The sequence below is a fragment of the Ambystoma mexicanum genome, chromosome 10 (assembly GCF_040938575.1).
Source record: "Ambystoma mexicanum isolate Mex_15411 chromosome 10, UKY_AmexF1_1, whole genome shotgun sequence".
NCBI classification, from domain to species: Eukaryota; Metazoa; Chordata; class Amphibia; order Caudata; family Ambystomatidae; genus Ambystoma; species Ambystoma mexicanum.
Window position 1 is genome coordinate 311,967,008 of NC_090932.1, and position 17,544 is coordinate 311,984,551.

At 44.1% G+C, this 17,544-nt stretch overlaps 1 protein-coding gene across 2 annotated transcripts in view; it reads right to left on the bottom strand.

Moving 5' to 3' along the window:
• LOC138491399 (autophagy-related protein 16-like) overlaps window positions 1–16,297 on the bottom strand; it is a 159,680-nt gene extending 143,383 nt beyond the window's left edge. The window contains exon 1 of one of the 2 annotated variants that reach the window (XM_069617906.1): window positions 16,096–16,297. In XM_069617906.1, coding sequence (XP_069474007.1) covers window positions 16,096–16,180 — 85 coding nt within the window. In that variant the 5' untranslated portion in view covers window positions 16,181–16,297. The remainder of the gene's footprint in view (window positions 1–16,095) is intronic. The other variant, XM_069617905.1, reaches the window with a different exon arrangement.
• Window positions 16,298–17,544: the final 1,247 nt, after the last annotated feature.

Here is a 17,544-nt window from a genome sequence, read left to right on the forward strand (position 1 = left end):
GAGCTGGGGAGCAGCAGCAGGGTTAATGGAGTTAAGATCCTTGTGTAACTTGGCCCAAAGACTGGTAGTTCCAAAGTACACTTTATCTCCAAACTCCGAGTTCAGCTCTGCAGAAAACTGCAGGAATTCTTTTACTGAGATTGATTCCATATCAACAAACTCGTAACATGTCTGACTATGACTGCAGCTGGGTATGGTTTACATCAGTTGGTCACCTCATTGCCTTCAGCATGCCTATCAATCACTTCAATATTCAACATAATTATTACAATATAAAAAACACAACTAGACAAATTACCTCGGAAAATGATAACATTATTGATACAAGCAAAATGTATTATGTTTTTAGTAAAACAAATGAGTAAACAAAAATTATCTGTCAAGACAGCTGAATATTATGGATTTAAAGTTAACAGGAAGGCCAACACTGTCCATACCTCCTTGTTACACCCACAAACTAGCTGTAGTGTGCCGCTCGTCAACCCTTCTAGATCAACCAACCTGGCACCAATACCAGAGATCAGCACCTAATTGACAAGCGAAGCAAACGATCTGCACATGCGATGGAGAGGCGAACGCAAGCAAGGGGTATGGATGCTAAGTGCAGCTTTTCCCGGAGTTCCGCTTGTGACTGTACATACTAGTCTCTCTAGAAAAAAGGTTGGTCTATCGTTCCTGTGAGTCTCATAAATCATATTGCAGATGTTTATTACTTTATTTATTGTACCATAAATGGCAATGAGACCTGAAATGGGACACTGACTCTGAAACCTGACCTCCATTCGCTACCATCTGCTCCCATCATGCCTCATTAATCTGCAAAACGGCAATGTCAGAGTTTTTCTCATAACTTCCGTGCACTATGGCAATATTCACCCCTTTCCTGCTCCACGATACAAGTCATTACCATTGCACCGTTTTCTATAGCTACTCCCGGTGGCCTCCCATGTCATGGTTGTAATGGAGAGTCATGTTTGACAACTGCTTGGAAGTATCGGATAACACAACTTCATCCACTCACACCCCTCCTGAAGATAGTCTGTCCTTGGACAGTGCTACTGCTGCCAAAAGAAGCGAAGGAGGTATGCCTGTCTGACCTTTATTATTGTGATCACTGCTGCTTTAGTAGTAGTGTGGGACTGAATAGGCATTTAGACACCAATTATCCGTTTACTCCTTAGGGCAGTAGTAATTTTGTCACCTGCCACTATAATATATATATATATATATATATATATATATATACACATATACACACACACACACACACACACCTTTAGAGACATGACTGAATCCCTGCCACACATCATCTTCCAAGTGCTCCCCACGCACTACCTCATCCACTACAGAACAGATGGTGACATTGCCATCATTTCAACGACTCAATAACCCCATCAACCCATCATACACATCATTTAAGCCCTCCTTCGCACTTGCTCCCCATCATCACACCCACATATATCCATCTCATTTACTGCTCCTCAGCACACAATCACAACTTCCACAGATCCCTCCTGCACCAATATCTACCATGATGAAAGACATAAAATAGTTTATTTTCAGGCTACGGCTCATATGAAAGGCAGCCATTTCCCTAACAGTAACAGTCATTGTTGAACATCATAAAAGGTTGTAAACATTAAACATAAATTCCCTAAATGCACAACAGTCATTACTTTATCACTATTATCACGACTAACACTTTTGGTTACAAATATCCTTGCACCATATTAAAATACTAAAATTGCTTTCTGTACAAAGCATACGCATGTATTAAAGTAACTAAAGCATTCGATATGGTTAGTATAATCACTCCACTATGACAGCTTTAGAAAAATCTAATTTTAAAAATGTAATATTGCATAAACTGAAGAAGCCCGAGTTAAAAAAAGATCTTCTCCTTAAAGCTATATTAACAGATGTGATTTGTTACTGCAGATCCTGTAGAACTGTAAGGGCGAGCAGTTTTCTTTCTGCTTCCGGATAGCCATTAGGTTCTAACGCTCTCAGAAGGGGAACCTGCCACTTTGTTGCCCCTCAGTGCAGTATGCCAAAGGCAAAAAAAAAAGAGAAAACGGGGTCTAGTTTTCTAGAACCCCATACCACAATAGCATAGTCCTCGTTGTTCGATTGGCTTCATTGACCATCTAGATGCAATTGGTTGAGACATAACCTAGTAAATAACACTCTGTCGTGAGTCAAAGGTATGCAATCAACAATGGAGAGGTTGATGGAATAGTTTGTCATGTCTAAATTACGGACAAAAATTTACTTCTGTAGATCTCTCATCCATCTCTCACTAGACCTCAAAGAGATACCTTCTTTGATACTAACAGCAGATGACTTACCAATTTCACCAGGAGTTATGAACTAAACTTCTCTTCCTACACTTGGAAGTCCAATCTGGACATCATAAACTTGAACTAGGAGATGTTTAACCTAAAAGGATTGGATCAGCAAACACAAAGCCGGACATTCTTGTGCAGCAGATTAGGCACCGGCCGTTGCGGCACCTTTGGCACAGCCCGCATCCAGGTGTGCCCAGTTGGCCGCAGTCAACAGGTTGCGGGGAGCTGGCCGCGCTGGGATGGCAATGCTAATGGTGATATATTTAAAAGTAGTATACTTAAATCAAAGACTTTCCGCTCGGTACATGGAATCCTTACAGTTACATATACTAAGCGTGTGGAGTTTGGCTGAAATATACTGTCACCCAAAGCTGCAATTATTAGTGCTTAGTGTGACAATACATTTAAGCAAACAGTAATATCCCAGCGCGGACAGGTCTCTGTGCCGCGGCCAACAGGACGTGCCTGATGGGAGCTGCGCCGAAGGCACAGAGCCAAAACGGCAGGTGCCAAATTGGCTGCGCCTAAACAAGGCATGCCACAGCAGAGACTATTGTTTCCCCTGTCCAAATCTTGAGCCAAAGTTTATGAGTTCTTACCAAAATCAGAAAATCAATGAACATTGTATTTAATTTAGTATGTGCCATCACATTATTTGCAGGCTTAACAACCCCAAGTAGTTTAAAAATCAAAAAAGATTTTTCCATAGATAAGGCATCAGTTCAATGTTGGCCCCATATTTCACTGCCTTACGTTGTCGGCAAAACTGCTTTGGAGTTATACAAAGTTAGCACTACATTAGTTGACAAAAAGCAGCGACTTCTCTAGGTCAACATGCCTCCCAAGGTTTGCTGTATATTCACTGCCACCTTTTTCTTCTCTGCTGTCTAATTGTTGTTGTCTGGAAATCATACCCCTAGATCATCAAAGCCATGGACTCTTTCAATTTTTGTGTTGTTTAGGCAAAATCTCTGTTTAGTTTAGGTCTTTCTGCCCAGTACAAAAATGTCTGACTTTTTGCATGCATTTTTATGTCTAGGTTGGAACAAACATTTCTGAAAGTTCCAGGCAGCTTATCAAGTGCCATTTAAGTTTCAGCCAAGATCAATGTGTCATCCGCAAACAGGAGTAAAGGGGTCGGACGATCACCAATTTTTGGTACATCGGATGTCATCTACCTCAGTATTATGTCCAAGACATTAAGATGAAATTCAGTGGGGCAAAAAGACATCTCTGCTCACCCCCACCACCAATTGTTAATTTCAGATTTTGATAATTGCCCCTCTCTGCCAAACCTTTCCCATGCCTCATTATTGCTTGAGAGTGCCGAAATATAGGCAGAGAGGTCCTTGTGATCTTCAGATTGACAAAATTTTGACAAAACCTGTTTTATCTTTCAGAAAGTTGTGGTTAAATTCAAGAAAGCAAGCTATAGCTTCTCTATCTTGATCCCTTTGCTTTTGCAAATGAAAGGATTCAGAGTAAGGCACTGATCGACGGTACTTGTTTTTTCTTAAATCAAAGCTGGCATGGATTCATCATTTTATTTTCCTTGGTCCATAAAGATAGTCTATTGAATAACACTGTTCCAAATATTTTTGTATGATTATCAGAGATATTGTACAATAACAACCTGAGGAAGACTTTGAAAATAGGAAATATTTCCACTGAATTTGATACACTAAGGTTGATCTAAATACTATTAATGGCTTAAATCAGGATAGTGGCCCACAATACAACATCTATTTGGTAAATTCAACCCAATTAGTGCCCATCCAGATAACAACCCCATATTGAACAGTATCCTTGCTCCACTCTGCGACCTCATCGAACAAAGCACATATAGTTGGAAATACTATTGACCTGATTTTCTGTAACAAAATCTGTTTCTGTGCATCATGGTGAAACCACTTTCCATTCCCTTTATGATTACCCTACCACACGTCACACCCATCTGCCACACATCCTCCCTCACCCCCAGCCAGGCAAATCAAACACATCACTAACACCACTCATACCATCCCAACTTCCGATCCCACCAATCCCCCTTACACCTAAACAAATACAACTACATAATCACCAAGGCATTTCAAAGAAATTCCCCCTGTAAAACACAGAAACCCCACAACCACCACCATTAGTCATGTTAAAAAATCCCCCTCTTCACAATCAAACAAACCAGATGCCCAGAAAGCATCTGAAAACGGAACACATGCCCCTTCACCAACACACCCCTCAAAGACAGCTACTCCAAATACAAGATAGCAATATGCAGCACCAAAACTGCCCACTAACCCCAAGAGCACTAATGCGTTTCCAACCAAACACACAAAGTTGTTAACATCATCAGGTCGCTCCACAAATCACCATCCACCCATACCACGCCCCCAACCATCACAGTATGGAACACAGAGCCCTTCAACTCCATGATACACAACGGACAAGCCCTGCCTTTCACAGTCGCTGTCACTCCCCAGTCCTAAACCCTCTAACACATTGCACACATTCAAATCCATGGGCCAAGGCACGGCACCTCGCGGCGGTAATAAAAAACCTGCACCAGTGATTCATGCCAGCTCAGGCCGCATCGCCACCAAGGCTCGACATAGGCTCTCAACATCCATCAACTCCTGTCTATCACATGGCACCAACCCCTTCACAATATTGAACGGAACAAATCTCCTCAAGAAACTATCCCCCCACCCAACACTCCCTGAAAACTACTGTCACATTATAATCCTGTCATACCTCAACAGAATCATGGACCGCGTTATCATAAACCAACTGCAACATCACAGCACCACAAACAACCGCCTCAACCCCTTTCAATCACGTCTTCGTCCCAGCCACAGCACCAACACAGCCACACTTTACATTTTGGATGACCTTCACAACATCACTGACAAAAGGACACAGTCTTTCTAGTCCACCTCATCGTTCGCCACCATCGGCCACACCATTCCCCTAAACATCCTATTCCACAAGATAACAATCTCAGACACTGTTCTTGACTGATTTACCTCCTTCCTCGTTGAAAGAACACTCATTGTCTCCATGTCCCCTACTGAAAAAATCCCACCCAAGTGAAGTACAGGGTACCACAAGCCTGCTCCCTTTCTCCCCTCCTGTTCTTCCTGTACATTGAATACCTCAAAACGTACCTCTTTCCCTACACATAAAACAGTCAGACTACCTCCCCTGCTGTCCTTTCTCCATCTTACTCTTCCTTTTCATCTCCTCCCTTTTTAACTTTGTAAAGCACTCTTGAGACCCTACTGGGAGGGCCAGCATTGTATAAAAGTGTTTAAAAAATAAACATGACATTGTAGCACTGAGGGTTGACTGGAAAGATATCACTGAAGCAGCTCTTGGGTTTCCAGTAGTTATGAAAGTGGATTACATAATTTAAGTTTGTTCATGGTTCCAAATTGTAACTGATGGGTCAGATGGTAAATAAAAATAGCGAGCCTGTGTCCAGTGGTGTTTGCCAGGAATGTGTTCTTGCCCCTCTGCTTTTCCCACTATACATCAATGAGCTAGCTACACAAATCTCTACTGCAGAAACTGACACTCCCAGGATTGCAACCGCAAAGCTGGTTTACTACTATATCAATGCTGATCTGAAAGACTAGAACAGGCCTGCAAAAGCAATTAGAGATAGTTCCCCAATTCTGCCGGGACAGAGAGTTGATTGTTAATCGCCTAAACACTGTAGCTATACCATGCCAGTATTCTAATAAAAATCAATTTCAGAATAGATGGGGAATTGCTTACGGAGATAATTAACTTGGAAGATTCCACGGGGATGTTAAATGGAGTCCTCAATGCAAATACAGTTTTTTTTTTAATGCACACAGAAGCACTGGGTACCCAAAACCATCATCAGGGTTGTCATTTACCCCTTGTGATTTCAGATGCTTATACATCTCAAGCATTACCAGCAGCCTTGTATGGAAGTAAGTTATGGGGCATGAAAAATCTGAAGAACCTAAATATAATTGAATATAAATTTGCTAAGCAAACTGAGGCCACCGATCAGTACTCTCACAATTCCACTATTCATGGAAGCGGGGATAAAGTTCATCACTTTCTTTTGTACTGGCTCCATTTACATGAATACGACCACCTGTCGAGTGGTATAAAGACATGGTTTGGAATGTTATGGATTCCCCGGGAGGGGGGGTGTAGGACAAAACCTGGCAATGGTACAGTCATAAAAATGTTGTTTGCCAATTCAGGTCTTTCATGTTTATCATGCAGAGATGCCATAATTACATATGAAAATGTCCACGAAGTAAAAAGCAAACTAAACGTAATCTACGTATAAACTCAGATGTAAGCAGCTACACACCAATCTAGGTTTCCAGGATTTAGACCTTGAACGATATTTAAACTAAATACATTCAGTATTTAATTTAGTATTCTACCTCGAATTAAGATTGAACGAGTTCCCGACAGATTACTTCAGCTAGTTGGTCACCACCTGCCAATAGGCATTGCCCTTGTTGTCTACCCAAGAAACAATTGTAATTTTTTTTACCAGAATGCCCTAAATACACAATTTTTATGCATAGGTGGTTATTCCCTGTTATTTGTATCAGGCAAACTCGTTTCATGATGGACTTTTTATATGCAAACTTTCCATCCATGTTGAAGTTTCTTTGCAGTATCAAATTTCTTAGCAAAAGCTTTGCGGGTGAAACTAAGTTCAATTTGCATATAAACTGTTTTAGATTTATTACTGTTAGTATTGTATTTCATACTGATTTTATTTAGCTAAAATATTTTTTTTTATTTATTGTTATTGTTATTTTTCAAGGATTTGACGATATATTTTGATGAAATGTTTGCATTATCTCAAGATGTAGTTTTTTGGCTCCATTACTTTACGGGAATAGTTTTACTTTTTACATTTTACTTGCGACAGGCCCCGATGAGGGGAATACACCTCTCTGACTTCTGACCATATTTGAGCCATCGGTCTCCCATACCTAATGAAACTTTTACACTAACACAGACCGCCAAGAAGAGGACAAGAAGGAGCATCACTTACCCTGTCCATTAGATCCCTGGGCCATTTGCACCTCATTCCCTTTGAGCAGGGCCATTGCAGGGTGTTAGTCTACAAAAGGAACGTCACTCCAGACAGCTCCCACTGTGTAACTCATCTATGCTTTGCACACTGAGATTGCTGCTCTGCCTCCTTGCTTTATCTAGTATTGAGACAGATGCAAGTCCCAAAAGAGTTATTGCGGTCTGCCCCAGCTGTTGTTCACAACTATGTTATGATGTGATCAATTTATCCAGTGCGCATTATAGTTCAACCGTTTTGTGCATTCATTATTGCACAACTGGAGTAGCAGTATTCCCATTCTCTGGGGAATATGTTGACCAAATGCAATAATCAAAGTTGAAATACATAGTGATAGGTGTGTATGCCACCATGGATAAGAAGATAGCTTGGTGTGTGTTTAGTGCATGCTGCAGAGATCTGGGTTAATGTGCCATTTCATAGTGCCTGATTCTGGTATAGCCAACTCAACGATTCCTCTGTCTGAGGTTGCTATTTATGTATATAAACACTATTGATAGTAATACTTACTTTGAAACAAAGCAACATAGCATCAAACCCCAGATACATTAATTTGCAATATGTAGACTGGATGAAATCAATACCATCTGAGACGAATCCCAAGGTATCGTTACTGCTTTGAATGGGGAAGCCCATTCTCATGTGGCCAGAAAGGTGTGGGCGCTAGCCGATAGTACCCCTGGGGGTGGTACTCAGTGGGAGGATCTCATGGGGAGGGAGGACCCCATTGAGAGTAGTGACCATTCCGGGAGGACGCAGTACCTCTTTGACCCTCCCACCTTCCCACAAAAACCCACCCACTACACAATACCTAATGTCCCCATGTGTTTTTGTAGCATATCCCAGGTAAGAACTATTGGGATGAGGAGGAGGCCATGAGTAATGAAGATCACCAACAAGAACAAACACATATGCTCTAGTCTTTTGGAGGATTCTATTGGCTAGCTGGCATTCAAAAGCAGAGAGGGAAAAGAACGATGGCATCTACGTTTCGGCTCAGCATTCATCATGGGCCGAGAACCTGGCAACGTATGCGCAGACCAACAGAGCAAACAAGCAGACGTGTCTGGGGAAGAGGCGCCCTCTCGGAAGGCCTGCGAAGCAGAAGGCCGACCGGAGAAGGATCCCACCAGTGGCAGAGGCCAGAGCAGGGCAGAGTAGCCACCACAGAACCACAGAGGAGACGTGTGGACGACCGGAGAAGGCACTGGTGAGCCAGAGAGGCAGCAAAGCTGCTGTGAGACCCGCAAACAACCGGAGGGTGAAGGCCGAGACTCTGCAGGTACTAGGGTGGCTAATCCCAGGGTTGGGGAGACGCAGAGGACTCCCCAGGAAGGCCTGAAGTGAAGCACAGAAGGAATCTTCACAAGGTCAGAGACACCAAGTGAAGGGGGTCTGGGACACATATTGGGAAAGCATATCCCAAACAGTAACGAAAAGGAATACAAACTTGAAGGTACAAGCAGTACTCACAGATCGTGGCAGGGGATTAAACCAAGGATATGCTGTGAAGAGAGGTCAGATAAAGAGAACTGCGAGAGCAATCAAGTGAAGGGGGTCTGGGACCCATGTTGTGGTAACACCCCCTGAACAGTAATAAAGAGGAATACAAGGCTTACAAGTATAAGTGACACTCAGAGATCTTGGCAGAATAGTAAATCAAGGCTGTGGGTGAAAGTGAAGTCAGAAAGAGAGAACAGTGAGACCGAGAACATCAAGTACCCTACTTGGCAGGAAGGTGGACCAAGGAGTGTCTGGTACCCACCGCAATTGAGAAGAAGACTAGCACAGCTTGGGAGAGAGAACCAGAATATTCTTCCTTGTCGCAGTACCTGGGAGCCGTGCCTGCTCAAAAAGGGCCAGGGACCCTCAACACTACTTGGGAGAGGTAGCCAGGATACGCTTCATCATTGCAGTACATCAGAGCCAGATCTGCTCACAAAGGGTCAGGGGCCCTCAAGACAGCTTGGAAAAGGTGTGCAGGCCATCCTTCCTTGTTGCCGGGCCTGGGAGTCAGGTCTGCCAAATAAAAATAAGGGTCTATCCTGACCATTGAAGGCACAGAGACAATTCTGGAAAGACTCCAGGGAAAGGAATCAACCCCTTGAGTCTTGTGGAACTTTTACTTGCTTTTCTACCCTTTTTTTTTAAAGGAACTTTTGTTTTGAACTATTAAGCTGGGCTGCAGGCGGACAGCCAAGAGACATATCCCTTTTCACCTTATTGAGATTAGCTAGTGAGGGATGGATTAGGATTTGGACACAGGACAGTGAACTTTACTTTGGACAGACAGTTCAATTAGCTAGTTTTGTTGAGGCAAGGAAACCCCTCTTAGAGGTAGGGTTAGTTAGGATTTCCTCCAACACCCCGCCCCCAATTTCTGTTATTAATGAAAGTCTTTGCCAATCCACACATCACCCTTGTGTCCGAGTCTTACTCCTACACCCTCACACATCTCAGACCATGCTGAATGACTCAAAATACACGTTTGCAGGGTCTTGTAGCATGAAGTTTAGGTCAAGCTGCACCCCCTATTTAAGCCATGCTCAAAATTTAAGCTGTACCCTTTTTTATAGAGCCCTCCCCAACCTAAATTTCACATCCCACTTAAAGCACTGGTTAGGTATTTATCAAAGCCATTCTGCAGGTCAAGGTGGTTGTAGACCCTCCTAAATTAGCAATCTTCTCACAGAACAGATTATTTGTCCTTTGTCGTAAATTACTAATGGTACTCCAGAGGTGGCCCCTCGAGTACTGTGCTTAGAGAGGGGCAACTTCACCTCACTGATGATGCCCAACAAGGGTGAAACTCGAGTCTGGGTTTGCTGTTGGTACTCCTGTTCAGGGAACATTGCCTAGCATGTCAGTGCTGGTCTGCCTTTGTGGTTGGGACCAGACTGATACACAAATAGATATTTCTCCTCTGTGAAATATACAATGAGCTAAAATGCGGTTGCAGTTCCTCCCGAGTTGGAACCATCCCATAGAACCGGCAATTTGGCCATGCCTGTTCTCAATAGAGGGGGCTCACACATTTTTTGTAATGATCTGATATATTACCGGTAATCTTCATTACCCCTAGTACTGCTTTTTATTTTTCTCAGTACTTATTTATGAGGTACCAGTCTTCCCGACAGGAACCCTTCTTCTTTTCCATGCCGCTACCCTATTCCTGGGAGTAAAAAACTCCCCTTACCCCAGCATGCCTTAGTTTCTTTTACTTTACAACCAAGATGCAGAGACACGTTCCACCCCAAAACAGGAGGGAGAGGTGGGTCGCAAGTACTGCGAAAAGAGCACTACTATGAGTAATGAAGATTACTGGTAAGTAATCATATAATGACGTCCACGTCCCTCTTTCCCATCCAATACTTACTTAGGAGGCATACCAAAGCTCCTATAGAATGGGTTGAGAAATCAGAATGACCAGAAGGATCCTGTGTGCAGACAGTGCCACCACTTTATTTAAAGGTTTAGTCAAACAATCGAATAATGAAGTGCCAGCCCCCAGAAAGCCCCTACCAAGCGAGGATGCCACTTCTATGTGCAAATTCAAGCAATAGTATCTCGTAAAAGTGTTGAGATCTGGCCAAATCGCAGCCATACAAATGTTCTGTAAATCCACACTGAAGCTGACATTCCTCACGTAGAGGGTCCCTGAACCCCTTTAGGAAGGCGATGGCTGGATCCATCGTAAGACAGCTTAATCACATCCCTTATCCAGCGACTGATAGTAGGGACAGTGGCTTTCCTATCCGGTTTTGCACCACCTAAAGGTGTTAAATAGACCATCCGAAACGCGCATGCATGCAGTTTGCCCAGATACATAAGAATGGATTATCTTAGATCCAGAGTATGTCACCTCACTTTTTCTGGTGATCTCGGGGCCTGAAGGAAGGAAGGGCAATCCATTGTGCCAAATTAAACTATGAGACCACCTTGGGTTGAAAAGCCGGGTCAGATGTCAAATAGAACGCATCTGCTTGTATATCTAATTAGGGAGCCTTACACAAAAGAGCCCCAATTTCCCACACTGCTCTTCGCTGAGGTGATTGCCACTAGGAACACTGCCTTAAGTGTCAAAACTTCAAGTCAATCTCCTACAAAGGCTGAAAGCGTCCTGAAACACCTTCAAAACCGATGGCAAGTCCCATTTAAGAAGCTGTGAAACTTGACAAAATCTGGAATTAGTAAACCCCTTCAACAATTTATTCACGAGATATTAATTTTCTCTTTCTCTCTCCCAAGGATCATTGGGCCCGTAAATTAGGCAGACCCAATCCCATGTCAAATTCCTCATTCAAAAAATTCAGAATAACCATAGTGGGACAATGCAGAGCAAACCACCCCATTCTAGAGCACCACTTCGAAAAATTACTCGAGTTCCTATCATCCACCTTTAAGGTAGCCAGTTTACTAGCACAATGTACCCTATGTTCCAACAACGGGTTCAGACGCAGCCTCTGCAATCTTTCGCATTCAGTTTCTAAGCCCCACAACGAGGCAGTTTGGACATCATTCTTCGCACCCCCCAGAATCAACTGACACAGGGAGGTCAGCAGCAGAAACACTGGAGCAACCGCTAGCTCCATTACCAATGGGAACTACAATCTCCTAGGCCAGAAGGTCACCAGGCGACCCACTTCTACTGCAGAGTCCCTGATCTTTACCACAACTCTCAGAATCAACGGGCGAGGAGGAAAAACATACAACAGGCCATCTGTCTAATTGATATTTATAGCATCTGTGCACCACGGCCCCCCCTGACAAGGGACCCTGGCACAAAACCTCTCCACCTTCGCAGTTAGAGGGGAAGCAAACAAATCCAGCACTGGTGTCCTAAACTGCTAACAAATCAACTGAAACATGCCCGACGGGAAAACCCTCCTCAAATGGTCCACCACCAAATTCTACTCACTCTTGATATGAAACGCCATTAAAGAAAACAGGTGCGCCTTCGCCCATTTCCTCAGGGAATTTGCCAAACTTTCCAAACCTCTCGGACTGGTTCCCCCATGCCGGTTTATATAAGCTATGTTAGAGTTATTGTCTGTTCTGAGAACTATTGCCTTCCCCTAGAAAACTGATCCAAACACCCGCAGAGCCCTGTCTGCTGCTGTCAGCTCCCTCCAGTTGGAGGAGTGGGCTGCCTCCAGTGCCGTCCGCTTTTACTGATGTATGAGGGGTGCTACTGAGGTTCTCCACCCCAGCTTGCTGGCATCAGTGGTAACCGTGAATGGACAGTGGAAGTAGGGGCTTCATATGCAACCAGGCCCAAGGGATCAAGATCACACAGGAGGCCATATGACCCTGGGTCTGCAGAAAAATAAATCTTGCAGTGGACTGCCACTGACCCATCAAAGAATGGATCAGGTTCTGAATTTGGACCGCTCTTATCACCAGCAACAGCGCCCTGCACATGGCTGTCCAAAAGCAAACCGCAATGAAGGTGAGGTCCTGAGATGTAGATGCTTTGTTCAAGATGAACCCCACCTTTTCCAAGGTATTGCACGTAATGGCCACCTGTTGCAGCAGCTCCTCCTAGGAGGAGTCCCTGATAAGCCAATCCAAATAGGGGCAGGGGCTGGGTTCCCTATGAATTGAGAGTCATTAGCACTGGCCCCAGTATTTTCGTGAAGATTTGCGAGGCAGTCTTGAGATCGAATTGGAGAGCCTGAAATTGATAGTGCCGGTTCCCCACTGCAAACCTCAGGAATCTCCGATGGGCCTTCCAAATGGGAAAAGGATAGTATGCATCCTGCAGTTCCACAGATGCTAGGAAGTCCCCTTCCCTTATTATCTGGATTACTTTTTGTAGGTTCTCATCTTGAACGTTCAATTGGCCACATGTAGAGGCAATCTTTTCAGGTCCATGAGAAGTCTGCATTTCCCTGATGGTTTAGCCACCAGAACCGCATGGAATAAATATCCGAGCCTTCCAGACCTTTCGGAAACTTTCTGGATTGAATTCTTGACCAACAACTCCTGGATGTTGTTCATCACAGCCTCTCACTTGGACCTGCCCTTGGGCAGTGGGGTGATGATTGCTCCTGTACTGGAGGGTGGAGACAGAAAGTCTATCCTGTAACCCTCCCTTACTATCCAGTTCACCAAGGTGTCTCAGGATGAAAGAATGTGAGCCCAACATCAGAGCTTCTGCATACACACTCAGGACAGTGCTTTACCCGTTTTCCTCAGGCTCTGTTGCTTTCCCTTTCCCCAGCTCTTCCGAAATCCCTTGTTGGGCTGGCTGGGTTTGCCACACTTCTTTGTCTCTCCTGCAGGTCTAGGCTCTTGTGTTTTGTGTAGTTTTGCTGCATGTTTATCTGCCTTTAAAACCTTATGGAATTTGCCTTCCATCTCATCTCCAAACAACATTTTCCCCATGAAATGGCATCCTTGTTGCTGTGGATTTTTAATGAGACTGTGTGCCAACCTCGAACGTGTACCGGCCTGCAATTGCTGCACCCATCGAGATGGGCACAGCTTTCACCAAATCATAGGTAAGATTTGAGGGTAGCTCGATTTGCTCCTTCAGGTCCTGCAGAATGTGTCCATTATCTGCACCCTACTACAAGGTCGGTGTCAGGGTTCTAACTAACACACCCCAAGGCAGTCTCCGCCAGGTATGAAGCATATGTTGCAGCCCGAAGCCAAGGTGGAAGCTCGAAAAGACCTTTTTCCAGACTGGAGTACACCCTTTTATCCTAACTCTCCCATACCCTCTCATCTGGAGAATTAGAGGACTTCCCCACCAGACGTGGCATGATTGCACCCACCGTCCCAGGCTGTGGGAAGCTATCTCCTCTCTGAGGGTAAAGCAAATCTTTGCCATGAATCTAAGGACACAGTCCTTTCTTGGTCTTTTCATTCCCTTAAAACCTCGTCATTCACTTCCAGCAAATGAGGGAGGGCGATCTTTAGCGTGTGTTTAAACTGGGGAACAGTACATCTACCATATCCCCTCAACCCCCTGACCCCAACCCCTTTCCCAACTGGCACCTGCTCTGAGAATTCCAAATATTCAGAGACCTGAAAAAGAGCTTGTGCCACCGATCCCTTTTCTAAATTCTTTCCTTTGCGATCTTCTGCTTATGGGTCGGATTCTGACGGGGAGGAAGACGATGAGGATGTAGAAGATATGGATGTGTGGGGTTATTCCTTCTTTTACAGTCTTCTTGCAGCTTACGTGCATTGCAGAAAATAAACCCACACTGACTAAATAAATAAGTGCCGCTTCAATCGTTGAGCTCCATCGTGGCTCGAAACGAAATTATGCTCTATCGAAAAACGTTACTTCCCTTTCCGCCGCTGATACTAAAGGAAATACACCAGGAAATAGTATCAGGGTCGTGTAAAATGCTGCGGGATTGGTCACTAAGAATGACATCTCTCCTAAATTGGGCGAGTAGTTCTAGTGACGAACTCATCAACAATCCGGTAAAGGTGAAAGTGCGCATTATGGAACAGGACTGGATTGACACACTGGAGAAGGCTTCGACCTCGAAATTGGTACGTGATCTGCCTTTGAATTGGCAGAAAGTCAACTCCACAAAACAGTACCTGTTGAAATGTCCTGATAAGAAAGTGCGAGAGTCCTTCCTGAGAATCCGTCTGAATATCATTCACACTAAGGAAGTTCTGTCAAGAAGGAACATGTCAGAAGATGAAGGGTGCAGATTCTGCAAACTGGGGGATGAGGTGGAAACTATTAAACATCTGCTAATGAACTGCCCGGCTGTGCTAGCTGCTCGTACACTACACCTTGGTCCTCTATTCAGGAATTTGCAATTACCCTCGGAGAGGAGATAGCTTCCCACAGCCTGGGACGGTGGGTGCAATCATGCCACGTCTGGTGGGGAAGTCCTCTAATTCTCCAGATGAGAGGGTATGGGAGAGTTAGGATAAAAGGGTTTCTCCAATCTGGAAAAAGGTCTTTTCGAGCTTCCACCTTGGCTTCGGGCTGCAACATATGAAGAGGAATGGTGGTGTCGCCTAATCAATGGGGAAAAGACGTCTTGGGTTATAGCAGTGGTGGGCTTTTTTCGTGCCATTGGTCTAATATCACAATAAGGATGGGAAAGTAAAGAGAAATTACGTAACAGGAAACAAGTAGGATCTCTGTGGTCCTCCTCGCCTTTTATTACTTCTTTTTCTTTTCTTCTTACTCCCGCTACTCTCTGCTCCCCCTTCTTTGACTGTACCACCCCATCATTATCAAGGCTTCTTCTTTTCCCATCAAGCTTTTCTTCCCTTTTCCCTTCTTGATCTTAAGGATCCAAAACCTTGTAAAAATTGTTTACACAATTAAACCAAGTAAAATAAAAAAAAATAAGTGCAAGTGATAGGAAAAGGGATCAAGGAGAAGCATTCCAACTAGAATATATAATTAAGACCAGTGCACTTTAGTACTCTGAAAGAGTTGGTTAAAGTCTCTAACATCCCCTGATGCCTCCGTCTACTGCATAAGGATGAGGGATGCGCTTTTCCAGTTTTCTGTAGATTCTAACATGTAGTCATAAAAAGAGGCGGCGTTACGGTCCCTACCTCAGGAATCTCCACCCCCCATAAAAAATAATCTTGTGTCTCAATCAACTCCTAATTTCCCAGCATGCCCCAGTCAGCACCATATTACAGTAAATGAGTGTGAGTTACGTGTCTCCAGCAGTCCCTCGTAGCCCACTTTCTGGTTTCTGTCCCTCTTCTGGAGCTCGGTCCTGATGTGACTTTTCCAGGCCATATCTCCGTGTCAGTTTCAGTTTAACTGGGCTGCTAAATGCTTCTTAGCCAGGACAGCATTGCGTCTTGTGAGTTGTAGTTTTTTTTTATGTGCGCAGCCAAATCACCTCGTTTACTTGCAATGGAAAGCGTCATATGCAAAAAACAAAAGAAAAGTGCGTCCGCTTGTTGTTACAAAACAACGTGCATGCTACCGCTATTACTTACAAACATTGTAAAATGAGTTATCATTTCAGCGTATACGTCTGCAATTCGCTTCGAGAACAGAAATACATTTGGATGTTTAAAACTGAGATTGTATAATTTGCTAAAGGGAGTTCCGTCGATCTATTGACGGAATACAGGTGTGGTACCTCCTCTACAAGATGGCCGCGAGGGTACAAGACAGTCCCTTTTCTATGTTGCAACTTCATCAAGTTCTCATGGCAGTTTGTAAACAATATAGCGCCCAGGGCGAAACGATAAACCTGACCGCCAAATCAGCGCAAACTCGCCTCTGCAATATGCAATCATCGTGATATAAACAAAAAAGGGACTTTACTAACGTGTACACACAGAAGTAATAAATAGACACAGAAAAGTAGACAACAATATTGGAAAAATGTTATGATTACTTACCAATAATCGTCATAACTCATAGTCATACTCTACCTCGTCACAGTACTTACACATGAGGCTCCAGCCTCCACTATAGGACCGTTCTTCCAACTTTTTATTCCCTCCCCTCTTCCTCTGGGAGATATAACTATCTCCCCTTTACACACAATCCCCCCTTTTATTTTACCCACCAGGATCATGGGCCTCTCCACCAAGGGTGGGACAGGAAGTCAGTACTGTGACAACGAGGAGTAAGACTAGGAGTAAAGAAGATCACTGGTAAGTAATTATATTCAATGCATCCACCCCTGTGGGATGGAAATCTGGAGAAAAATGTCCCAAGCCGAGCTGTCTCGGGCGTGGCAAACAGATCTAGAACTGGAGTAGCAAACCAGTGGCATATCTTTTAGAAGAAGTGTAGGTGTAGAGACACTTCTTGGGAACATGGAAAAACCTGTTGTTATGGTCTGCCACTGTGTTCTCTACACCCCTGACATGGTTCGCCTGTAGGGCTACCCTGTGACTTGCTTCCCAATGACCAACCTTCACCCCAATGATCCCAGGGCTGGTGGTTGACGTATGATACCACTGCCAAATTGTCTGTTCTGATCAGAACAGCCCTGTTGGTCACTGTCCTAAAGGGCCCCGTTAATGGCCTCTAGTTTCTTCTAATTCGACGCATAGGACTTCTCCTTCGGACCCCACTGTTCCTGGTGCACCAGATCTTGACAAGTTGCTCCCCACTCTAAACCGCTGGCAACTGTTGTA